Source organism: Nannospalax galili, unplaced genomic scaffold (assembly GCF_000622305.1).
Source record: "Nannospalax galili isolate Female #2095 unplaced genomic scaffold, S.galili_v1.0 scaffold429, whole genome shotgun sequence".
NCBI classification, from domain to species: Eukaryota; Metazoa; Chordata; class Mammalia; order Rodentia; family Spalacidae; genus Nannospalax; species Nannospalax galili.
The window spans coordinates 2,972,996-2,985,915 of record NW_008360330.1 but is presented as its reverse complement, the minus strand read 5'-3'; the positions used below and the strand labels follow the sequence as shown (position 1 = coordinate 2,985,915).

Genomic DNA, 12,920 nt, shown 5'->3' with positions numbered 1-12,920 from the left:
TAAAGCAGAGAGCAAACATGGAAAGGACACCGGACTGGAGCTGGACATTCTCTTCTGCTTTGTGTAGCTGCGGTAAGCTACCAAATGGCCACCCCACCCAGGATGCACACCTCGATGGTGTGACTGCTGCCCCTTCTTTTGAAGGGGGACAGTTTATTTTGCTATGCCTTGAATCTGGAATTGACCGTGTCTCTTACTTGACCTAGTGGAACATTATCAAGAGTATTTATAGCAGAGATTGGAAAAGTGCAACTGGTTGTGGGTTTTCCCTCCCTGGCTCTCAGAACCCTCTTACCACCCTGAGAAGCAGTCCAGGCTAGACCATGAAAATGGAGGTCCTGTTTCAGCCATGTCAGCTGTCTCCACTGAAGTCTCCAATATGCACATAGTATCACCCTGGGCTCAAGCAAGCAATCCAGATAAGATCACCCAGCCCATTCATAGAATCATGAAATTAAATTTGCTGTTCTAATCTACTGTACTGTCTGATGATTTCTAATGCAGCAAAAACTTAACTAATAAAAAATGCCTTAAAGTTTTACTTTACCCCAATTCTGCCCTCCAGGCAATCTCTGAGGAAGATTAGTTAGTAGAGGGAATTTGTCTTTGGATATACTACCCTCCTAGGTCAGACAATGAATTCTTTGTATGTAATGACCTTATCTCAGTCTACATCTTCAACACTGAGCATGCTGTGCCAGAGGCACAGTGGAATTCACTAAATACAGAAAGAAAGCTCATTAAATAAAATAAAGGAAATCAAGAAGGAAAAGAAAGAAGAGAAAGAGGGAGAAATAAAAAAGGGAGAAAGACTGAGACATGCATTAGGGAGCAGTCACGAGACTGCTAACATCTGAGGACCTCTGGCCTTTCTGCTCAGCTGTGGAAGTCGACTCTCACTTGAAAATTATGGGAGCCATAGTAGATTATTAGAAAGCCGCAGCAAGGAATTCAAACTTAGGTTGTTTAAGACAGGAGAATTTATTCTAATCAACTTATTAGTGATAACTGCATTCAGTTCACTGAAAGACCTCACATATTAACTTTTTGCCTGTGATCATAGTGATGGCATTCATAATCAGAGCATTTGCTTGTCCCTTTTTCTGAAATATTTCAAATGTCACTTAGGATAAACTCTTCCTCCAAACACTTCTCCATCTAAGAGAAGGTCAGAAAAGTAAAACATGGAAGCAGAAGGAACCAAATGGACCCAAAGACCCAGGAGGCCCCATGGTTTACAGGATCCTGCTGCCCAACTTACATGTCTGTGAACTTCCTGTGAGGATGTGTCACCACCATGGGCAAGCCACTGGAAAAAGGAGGCTCCCGAAGAACGTGGTACCTCACAGGCCTGCACCCAGAGCACAAGGGACTATGGGGCTGAGAAGTCAGGAGCGCAGCATCAATCTCCATTCGTTCATCAAAGGTGTAGACTTTCACCCCCAAAACCTTTCCATCCACATGAAGTTTGATGGTGAGCGGCGTGTCACAGAAAATGTTTAAAGGTCCCAGGTGCACAGAATCTTTGTGTTCTAGCAAGATCTCTGTATCAAACAGTGCCCGGGAGGAATCCATGGAGAGGTAAGTGACCCAGAGGGTGAGGGTGTCAGCTTGGACTGGGTGTTGGAAGAGCAGCTCCAAGCTACAACCTTCTGCTGGGCAGGGCACAGTCATGTTCATGTGGTACAGGTGGAGCTCAGGACTCCAGGCCTGCAAGCTAGGCTCACAGGGCTGATCCACATCAGGAGGCCCTAGGGAGATGAACAGAAAAATCCATCAGGAACCACCATCCTTAAAAGCATAAAAATGAGAGGCTATATCATCAAACAGAAGAATGAAGGGGACCTGGAATTCTCACAGAAAACAAATTGCTTTGTGGATTATCTTAAGTGCTATTAAGGACAAAAGTATAGAAGTGAAATGTCTGCCCTTAGCGCTCTACCACTTGTACATGGTGCCTTTTAACAAGACAGTTCAGCAAGGAACTAGAAATGGGACAACCAGATTCTCGACTGATGCAGAGAAATCAAGCCATGTCCTTAAAGAAATTTTGAGGAAAGGAGAATTATATACACTTTATTTTTAATGAACTATGATAAATGAATATTTCTGAAGCTCAATGCTAAGTTCAACTTGTCACTACACTTTTTATGGTCCTACTTACAAAATTTTAATTCTCCGAGATCCCACCTTGACACCTTGACTGTTAGCCAAACTTTAAAAACATACATTGCAATTTCCCTTTCAGTTCTAGTATGTGTGTGCAGGTAAGTAACCATGTGAAGGAGACTATGAACAGGAACCATAAATACATACAGTTGGGCAGGAAAGAAAACTGGACTCAGTAGCCAAGTAAAATGCAATAATAAAAAATCAAATTTCACAAATACTTTAAGGACATTTCAGTGGAAATCATCCAAATGGTGTAGGTTTTTTTTTTTTCTTGTGTCACATGAAATTGAAGAAAAAGAACTGAACGAGAAATCAGAAGAATGAGGCTCTTCTGTGCACTGTACCAGGAGCTGTGTGGCTCCATTTTTTATTTATAAATAAGCACTAATATTTAACCTCCATCTTATTATGCATCTGTGCGTGTGTACATGTGTGTGTATGTATTTAAAATATGATCTAACGGCTTTCACCCTTTCAAAGAAAAAGTAGGCCAATTTTTCTTAGCAGAATTTGTTAATGCTTATGCAAATACTAACCAATCAAAGGTCCTTGAAATCCAACCCAACAGCAGCGCTTTCTGACAGAAAGTTTTTATTATGACTTCATATGAAATAGAAACTCAAAGTGTTGCTTTGGTTTGCTTCAAGATATAAGAACTAGAACCCAGAACTTTGAGTTCCTTTTCCTACTTCCAGATAGCCTTGGACATCCCCTTCCCCTAAATAAAAAGAAAACGGTTCTGGATCAAGGGGTCAAACAGGCATTAAAGTTCCAGCACTGACTAGTTTGCCACAGAAAGGGTTTGTATAGACTGCCAATCTCTAAATGAGTTCAATGCTCTAAGTTTCATATTCACTTTCCATTCGTCCCTGAAAACTCTCATCTGAAAGGGTCAGATATGCTCAGTCCTGCCAGTTCTCTCCTTCCTGCTTTCTCCTTGAGGCTCTGTCACTTAATAACTACCTAGGAGCCCAAGGTGACACTGTGTGGGGTTTGTAGACTTAGGGGTCACTGTTCTTGTTTTTCTTGTTATAGTTGAGACTTTAATTCAAATAGACTGTTTCTAAGACATATTTATTAATAATTTTGTGGATATTAATAAATACAAAGGGGGAGCAAAGTCAAACAATAATGATCAGCTGAGCCTTGACGATGGTCGTGAGGAAAGAAATCAGACCCTCTGTCTGGAAGGGTTAAAAGTCACGTCAAGAGCATTTACTGGACCGGTACTGAAGACTCATGTTGAAATTTGTCCTCTGGATCCTGATATGCATATGTGAGTGAGTATGTTACTCTTTGAGAATTTGGGGGAGGGACAGGAAATGAAATAACGAAAAACATCTTCTCCTTTGCAGAGCCTAGCTTAGATCATATTCAAAGCACAACCACTACCAGTGATTAATAGACTCATAAAATAGCATAGATGAGAACGCTCCATATGGAACACCTAGTTCACCCTGCCCCCCACACAGATATGCTCAGCCAGTGTGTGAGTGTTCCCTGCAATGTGTTCTCTATTACTCTCCTGATATAGAGAAGTGCTTAGCTTATATCATCATGAGCCAAAGCTGCTCGGGGGACAAGTAGGTGTATGTAACATTACTGGCCCCTAGATCACCCTGCGGTCACCCCGCAGATCAACTTCTCTTATCCATCTGTGTTAAATGCTGATCTCTGCATCATCACAGCACTGTACTCCCACCTTACAATCATATAAGGCATTCATCACAGACACCGGGCAGTGTTTCCAAGACCCTGGAGATATCCAGTGATCACGCCCACACCCATGCTTACATCCCCACACAAACCACACACACACACACACACACACACACACACACACACACACACAATTGCCTGTTCCCCACTATGTCACTGATCCATCCTTTGTCTCCATTCCCATGCTCAGTGGCCCTGAGGCATAAGTCAAAAACACCATGGTACTTTACCCACGGCCTCCTCTGGAGTCCAGTAACCTGAAGAGTCACACACCCGCCGGGAGGATGCCTTGTGCACATACTGACTGAACATTCCATCCTCAGTGCAGGCACCACAAACACTGCCAGGGGCCCTGGGAAGGCAAATGATAGGGATGGTAGTGCTGTTTTGATAAACTAAGAGAAGGAGACCAGGAAGACTTTAGGTAAGAAAGGTGTCACAGAACAGTCAGGCCTGAGGGGAGAAATGGAAATACCAACATTTTTCAACTTATGTCCTTCACGTGTAGACCTCATCCTCACAGGACATCATCTGAAATCATCTGAAGGTCACAAAGGAAAAAAATTTAACAAAGTAATAAAGGAGGCCTGTGAGATGCAGGCAGGAGGAACCATTAAACATAAAAGTTATATTCTGAATCAACATAAGACTCCTCTCTAAAATAACTCTCATGAAGGCATAAAACACCCCCATCAACCAACCAAAACAATGATTTTTAAAGTAAAACTGTTAACTATATGTGTTCTTATGCTTTAAACTCCCTACTTTTACTTACACACATAAAATAAAAGGCATATGAACAGGAATGCTATTGATTCTCCATTGCCTGTATCAAGACTCAGGCTCATCACATTAGCTCCTACCTTACCTCTTGCAGTTCCTTCAAGAATTTGATATTCATAGTACCATGAGCATATTGCCAGGCCAGTAACATACCATGACCTCCCCACAGCTCCCCCCAAATCCTTTATCCTTATGACCGAATTGTCCTTTCCCTTACGACCAAAAGATGCCTTTTCAAGCATCCCTGCTTTGCACACTCCTAGCCACCTATTCAGATGTGGCCTTTGTAGTGATGCCTGGCCCTCCTCCTCAGAGTGTCCAGCACTTGCTCCTCTATGGACTCACACCCCCAGCTGGCTCCTCTCCTAGGACACCGAGATGTGGTGCTGCACATTTCCAACTGTCCTCTTTTGAATCCCTGGCCTTTGGGTGGAGATGGGCTTGTTCTGCTCCCATTCTGTTTTAAGCGGTCAATACAGGACTGACTTCAGGAATCCTGCTGCAAAGACCTGTTCTGTGAATGGCTTTGCGATGATTAATACAGACTATGAAGCGCATTTACAAGCACCACATTTGGAGTAACCAGAATTTATACAAAGAATTACTTACAGCTAATAACAAGGGCCAGCTACTTTCTGAGGCTTGTGTCTCAGAACTGGAAGGTTTTTAGAAAGCCAGCTATGAGCAGCACATCTGAAGTGCAAGCATAAGATAGAAGTAGCATATCGCCAGCACATATGACTAGCATCTTGGCATCTTATAATGTGTTAATAAGACCATATTATTAATCAAAGGTAACAATTATGACAGCAATTCCCATTTTTTAAGCACCTTACATATCTGGTCTTGTGTTTTTCATAACTTTTAAAAATCCTTGTAATGATATCGTGCTCACAAATGAGAATATTGGTGCTTAGAGAGGTTGGGTCAATTGTCCAAGGTCACAAATTTCTTCACAACTTTGAACAAGCTCCCAAATACAACCTAATGTCCAGTGTTTTGGCAATGAAAAGGTGTACTTAAGATTCATCCTCTGACTCCATGGAGTGCTCATTTCTAATGTGGACACAATTCCAAACCACATTTCCCTGATGCGCTTGGCCCTTTCGGGACTGCTGCAAGAGTGCGTAGCTGGGACTCCTCTCTGACATAAGGATTCCAAATACCTACAAGGGTGGAGTAAACAGAACTCCAGGCATGACACAAATTGCTGTGCATGTGACGTGAGTCTCTCCAACACACGTGTTAGGAGGCCTCAAAACTGTAGCCCACCTATCCGAGAAAAGGAAGCAAATTGCAGCCTTTTCTGCCAACAGACTCTCAGCAAGCCAGTTCTGATGTCTGCTTTATCGTAACATTTGTACCAGAGAGAGAATTGAAAGATTAAATTGTTTACACATGTTACATAAACTGATGTAAAACTTGGGTTTGCATGTACCCACACAGGACTTACTGTTGAGTGGGTCCAGCCAGAGCTACACAAGGTCACACTTGCAGGAAGATGATTCTTATACACATTGCATAGATGTGTGCTGAATCACCAAGGGAGCTCATGAGTGCCTGGGTGCTGATGACAATGCAGACTACTTAATAGTGTTGTGAGTTCTAAATGATGTCATGACTAAGCATGGGTCAAGGAATGAAGATTGTAAGAAAGCTGTGAATGTGGCTTTGAAAAAGGATTCACTGGCTTTATCTGATCCTCATCCCTTATCCTCTGCAAACCTCTAGGCTTTCAGTAAAGCCAAGGAGCAGGAGGACAAGCTCCAGGGTCATCAGTTCCTGAGCTGGACCCAGACAGTCACAGTGAAGCTTCTCAGAGAGGAGCAGCTGTTTGATCATTCCATAAGTATATGGGAAGTACAAATTGCATTCAGTGGGTTATACACACACACACACACACACACACACACACACACACACACACACGACAGAAAGTTGGGAGTGGTAGAGAGGTGGGAATGGATATGAGAGGAGTTGGGGGAAGAGTGAGGGGTTAATATGATCAAAATACATTGTTTGAAACTCTTAAAGAATTAATAAAAATATATTTTAATATTTTATTATTTTTATTTTATGTGTATGCATGTATCGCCTGCATACAGGTAAGTGCACCCCACAGAAGACAGAAGATGCTGTCGGATCCCCTGGAACTGGAGTTACCAAGAGTTGTTAGCTGCCATGTGGGTGTTGGGATTCGAACCTGGGTCTTCTGCAAGAAAAACCAGTGTTCTTAACCACTGAGCCATCTCTCCAGCCCCCAAAATATATTTTTAAAAAAAATAATTTTAAGCCGGATGTGGTGGCACACATCTTTAATCCCAGCACTTGGGAGGCAGAGGCAGGCGGATCTCTGTGAGTTCAAGGCCAGCCTGGTCTACATAGTGAATTCCAGGACAGCTGGGGCTACAGGGAGACCCTGTCTCAAAAAGACCAAAAAAAAAATAATAATAGTAATTTCAAAAGTAGCTATTTTCCTGCTAAGTAGAAAAGCTCAAAATTCAAAGCATTCAACCATTCCTACTCCTCATTTCTGAATTTCCAGTGAATTTCCCTCAAATCACCTGTGTTTAGCAGTGGGGTCTTGAACCAGCCCTGAATGTTCCCCTAAGCTTCAGATTTTTTTCTCAACTGTAGGAAGGAGTTGTGCTTACTGTAAGGACCACCTTAGACAAGTGCAGTCAAATATCTTGCACGGTGCCTCCCACATAGCAGGACTAAACAGATGATGTCTCACCTTGTTATTCAGAGTATGGATGGAGGCTTTGAGAGAGGCCAGTCGGCACAGGTCCTTTTCAGTTAAACCATATTCCCCATTAACACATTAGATCTCATTCTTTTTGTGGCTTTTTCCACTTTTTATAAAGAATTCCCTAAGACTCCATTATGCAAGCAGGCAAAGAGAATGAGAGCTAGCTTCGGGGACCATGCCTTTCTCTAATAAGCATGTATTACACATCTATTATGGTAGACAAGAATTCAAAATGTAACCCTGCCTCCATTCTCACTAGATGCCAATGGAGGGGGCACCAATTAAAAAGTGGACAATAATAACAATTCTATTAGATAGTGACCATAAGGCAGGATATGGGGTTCAGGAGGAAGCAGAGAAGGTGTTAGAAATGCAGAGCTGAGTTTTTATACTCCCTCACTTTCTCCCTTCACCCCAGAACTGACAAAAGGAACATGCCCTGCTTTCCTCCACACAATCACCACTGTGCAACTAGCAAGCCTTACCCTGCAGAGGAACAGCTGGAAAGACAGATGGACAATGCCTTGCCAAGTCTGCCAGGTGTCCCTTGCCACATTGACCTCTTGTGTGGAGTGAGCACACGCGATGAACCCCTAGTTTCCATGAGGGGCTCAGGACTCTGTAAAAGAGCTGAGCCCAAAGCAGGAGGAAGGAAGTGATCCTGGAAAGTCATGCACACATTTACATCACAATGGGAGTTCCCCTCACTTTCTATTCTTTCCTTCTTTTGAAAGGTTTCAAAGATAGTGGTAAGTACCTCTCTCACCTGTCATATACAACTCCACTAATAGGAGGTAGCCAATGGATAGTCAGGGACTTGTGGGTCTGCCCAATAACCATGGGTGGGATGGGAATAGGTGTGGGCTTTCTGCTTTCACTCCATTGCTGGTATACAAGGTCCAAATAGCAATGCATTCGGGCCACTTGGTTAGGGGTGAAGCTGTCAGTGCACTCATCATCTGTGAAGACAAAAGAGAAAGCACAGGTTGTGGCGTCTGTAACCTATAAAGTCCACCAAGGCAGGATAAATCTCACTTTGTTCTCAGCTACTTGTAGCCTTCAACACCTTGCTTTTATTAGATTCAGCAAACAATTGCTGAAAAAGAGCAAATCATTATTCACCAATAGAAAGCCAGAAGTGAGAAAGACAATACAGAAAGGTAGCACTTGCCTTTCCCAGCAAGACCATTACCTTAACCATCACCTGTCCCAAGACATGAAGCAAGAGATTGTACTGAGCAGATGGCTGTCTTCTGAGCAAACCACAAGGTGGCAGTGTTTCAGCAGAGGGCCTCTCACTTGTGTTGGGAATAACAGACACCTGCTTGAGACCATGCCCAAGGGGAGTGGTGGAGATGCTCAATGGAAAGAAAGCTGAAATATCCAGGAAGCAGCAGGAATGAGAATGGTGGCCCCAGTCTTCAGAACCAGAAAAACCTATCTCACTATCATCAGTCATCCTATCATATCTCTCTCATCTATCTATCTATCTATCTATCTATCTATCTATCTATCTATCTATCTACTATCTATCATCTATCTCTCTATCTATCTACTATCTATCATCTATCTGTCTATCATCTATCATCTATCTATCATCTATCATCTATCACCTATCTATCTATCTATCATCTATCTATGTATCATCTCTCTATCTATCTATCTATCTATCTATCTATCTATTACTTATGTATCTAACCATCATCTGTTAATCATCTATCTACCTATCTACCTCTTTTCATAAAGTTGAAAAGGGCTTATCTTAGCTTTAGGAACTTTTCCATTTAAAGCACAACAAAAACTGCCCCATCCTGCTTCTTCTGTTGCTTCTGCCTCACCTAAAGGTGGCACTAAAGGAGCTCTGGCCTCTCTAGCCTCTGCCTCTAGCAAGGCCTACTATGTCCTAGTTAGGGGAGACAGAGGTGCTGATGCTTATGAACTCAATGCACCTGAATTATTCACAACGATGAAACTTAGAGAACTTAGAGTGAAGCATAGTAAGGGGTCATAAGCAGAACCAGTCCTTGTTCTTCCTTTCAAAGCTATGAACAGGGTCTGATAGTCTTAAAAAAATAACTCAAAAAAATTATCCTCTTTCACTACTAGAGTAGGTGATCAAATCAAATCAGTTGTTAATTTTAGGCATAAATTTATGCCCACCATCGGAAGAATGCTTAATGTTAGGTTTTGCCAGAATTAAGGAAAGTGTGAGAAAGAAGGAAGAATAGTCCAGGAGATGACGTGAGAAGGGACAAGATCATACAACACAGTTTCCCTAGGGCCAAGAACGCACAATTTTAAAAATGAAATAACATCACTTGGCGCAGAGTACATGGAAGGCAAGCTAAGAGTCACTGCCTGGATAGTGTTGGAAGAAGAGAATCTGGCCTTTTAAATAGATTAAGATAAAAAGTTTCTTGTGCTTAAATTAAATTCAAGTAATTTTGGTAACTATCATAAAAGTAGTAAAGAAACATCCTAACCCAGAGACCTGTCCCCTCATCGCTATTGTACTCTCCCAGAGTCAGTGCCTGAATGAGAATCACTGAGTCCTAGAAGCTGAAGTGATCTCAAGAGGGCTTTGGCTTTGTCCCATTTACTAACATAAAAGGTGTTTCACTTTCAATATTTAATGGAAGAGAATCGAATTATCAAGACTTTTAAAAATCTTAGCATTTTGTCAAATTCTTCAAACACATGGGAAGTAAAAAAAAAAAGCCAATAAAATATATTTTAACTCTGTGATACGAATAATTATTCAGAAACCCCTCTGGTTCCTTTAGCTCCACCATGCTAATCTCTCTAGAGACTCTGCATAATCTTAACATAAAACAAAAGTATCAAAAGTCTGTGATGATACCTGTATAGCTCATGTAGTTGCTGAATGGAGCCCCTGGAAAGTGGGTGAGGCCGCAAGTATCATTAGCTGGCTCTGGGTCCCGACACAGCTTACTCTTGGGGGTGGGGGCAGTGTCAGCACAGAGGTCTCCTGTCTCCATGGATGGCACTGTCTCTCTGCAGGGGTCATCACAGGATTCTCTTTCACTGACCCCTTTGAATACATGGTAGAGTCCCAGGACATGCCCCACCTCATGGATCATGATGTTGGTATGGCCAGGCATGCCATAATAAGCTGGATTGAGGACAACGCCACCTGAAATGAAAGGTTTTGAAAACATCTTTGAGAATGAAATGAACAGCAGCCCTTCTGACAAACACCAAATGTTCCATTGCAGCCTCTGAGGAAACACTTTGCAACTAACTTCCAGTAGCATCCAACTACTTTTCTTCTTTCTTGTTGGAAACACCTTCAGAACTAAATGGATTAGCAAACATTTCTCGATCCTCTATCATGAATGAGTATGAGTTTAGAGATTAGAAATATCTGTAGGAAAGAGGGCCAGATCCTCAGCCTTAGGTGTACATTAAAATCATTTAGGGGAGGGAAAAAAATAAAGGCATAGATGCTAACTCCAATAAATTGTCCTCTAGATGTCTGAGGATGGAGTTCACAAGTCAGTATTTTTAAAACTTGGGTAGAGGACCATTGCTTGCAGCAGAAGCACATGAAGCTGGGAGCTGAGGAGAGGTAGGTCTGATATCAGGCCCCTCTACATGCCATCTGTGAGAACTTGAACAGCCATCTGGGCTCCTAGAGTTCAGTTTTATAGCCTACAAAGTAGGGCTGTCAATACATCTGTGAATGTGGTAGATGAATACAAGGAAATAGTGCTGTCTGGACACCACGGGCAGATGCATAGGAACCCACAGAACTTGTGACAGCATACAAAAGACCTGTGCAAGCCCAAGGCAGACAACAACCCAGCATGGATGGAGGAGGTGGGCAAGAATCCCCAGCCTTAGTGGAGGATCTATTGACAATCAGTAGATGCTGGTAGAGGGAGGCTCAGGTTTTTTAAAAGATATGACATGAACCCATACCTGAGAGCATTTGGAGGAATATAATGAGAAGAGAAAATAACGAAATTGGGGGAGGTACTGGGGGGGGTCTGAATATTATCAAAATACATTGTATGAAATTCTTTAAAAAAATCAATAAAAATATTTTTTAAGTGTTTGGGGCCTGGGGGAAATGGCTCAGTCAGTAAATGTTTACCATGTAAGTGTGAGGACCTAAGTTCAGATCCCTGTCACTCATGTGAAAAAATAACTCAGTGCAGCAGCACACATTTATAATTCCAGTACTAGGAAGGTAGAGATAGGAAAATCTTTGGGGTTTGCTGACTAGCTCGTCCAGCAGAATAGGTGTATTCCCTGTGTTCCAGGTTAAGCAAGGGCCCCGCCTCAAAAAATAAGGTGGAAAGTGATTAACACAGAGACCCAATGTCGACCTTGGGCTTCCACACATGTGGATCCATACGTACACACACACACACCACAGAGAGAGAGAGAGAGAGACGCGAGAGAGAGAGAGAGAGAGAGAGAGAGAGAGAGAGAGAGAAACACAGGACAAAAAATAAATAATAAAAGTACTAGGGACAGTGTGAGTGTTTAGTAAATGACAGTTACAAATGCTGCTTCTGAGTTCACCACTCCTACTTTTGAGGAGCGAGCAACCGTATATTCTATACTCACTCCACATCTCCATAAGGGCACCAAGGGAGATGCTTCAGAGGAGAGGAAGTCACGCTGAATTGGGCTTAGCTGAAAGACCCACTGTAACCTTAATGAGGCTAAAGACTGCCAAGTGCCCTAACTTTTATCTGCCTCCCTTATTATTAAAACCCATTCCCTGCTTCCTTCCTCTTCCTATAACTGAACCACTTGATTTGACTTTTTTCTTTAGGTCTCAAAATTGTCAGATGAGACTAAGCCTCATTTCCAATGCCGAGAAAAGGAATGTCAAGCTGCCTGGTTCAACCTTCTGGTGTTCTTGTGCTACATTCCCAGGCTGGCCCTGGCATTTTGTCCCAGTTCTCAGGACTTACTTCAGTATTAACAATGAAGCTCTCCAACATCAACGATCCCTGGGGATTGCTGGCACTCTAGAAAAGCAGTCCTGCCTTTCTTCAGCCATATTCTGTGCCAAGAACTAATGTCCTATTACAGAATCATATGCAATGTTCTGTAAACAATTACATCCATGGTTCCACAGCAGTATATGACAACAGGGCATCTGATGCCATGCCTATTGATTAAACTTGTTGGACCACTCTGGTTTAATCTCATCTTTCTGGCAACTACTTTACATAAAGGGAAATTTCTAGATTCAAGTTCTAATCTCCCCAAGTGTCCTCAGACCTGACAACATTATTCAAGTTACCTAGTCTCATATTGTATAAAATGTCTACTTTAATAATAAAAACCAGACCCATATTTCACCTTTCACATTTGTGATGTGCGTCACATCCAGCAAAACATCTTTTTAAAAATTTTTATGTATTATTTTATCTTATATGTATGAGTGCACTGCCTGTATGTAAGTGTACCCATGCTGTACAATAATGCCCATGGAGGTCAGAAGAGGGTGTCA

General features: G+C 42.2%; 1 protein-coding gene across 1 annotated transcript in view; it reads right to left on the bottom strand.

Moving 5' to 3' along the window:
• Pappa2 (pappalysin 2) overlaps positions 1-12,920 on the bottom strand; it is a 315,095-nt gene that overhangs the window by 160,800 nt on the left and 141,375 nt on the right. The window contains exons 4-7 of the mRNA XM_008826112.2: positions 10,287-10,580; positions 8,193-8,385; positions 4,122-4,243; positions 1,262-1,751 (exon numbers count right to left, since the gene is read on the bottom strand). Of these exons, the coding sequence (XP_008824334.1) occupies positions 1,262-1,751; positions 4,122-4,243; positions 8,193-8,385; positions 10,287-10,580 (1,099 nt within the window). The remainder of the gene's footprint in view (positions 1-1,261; positions 1,752-4,121; positions 4,244-8,192; positions 8,386-10,286; positions 10,581-12,920) is intronic.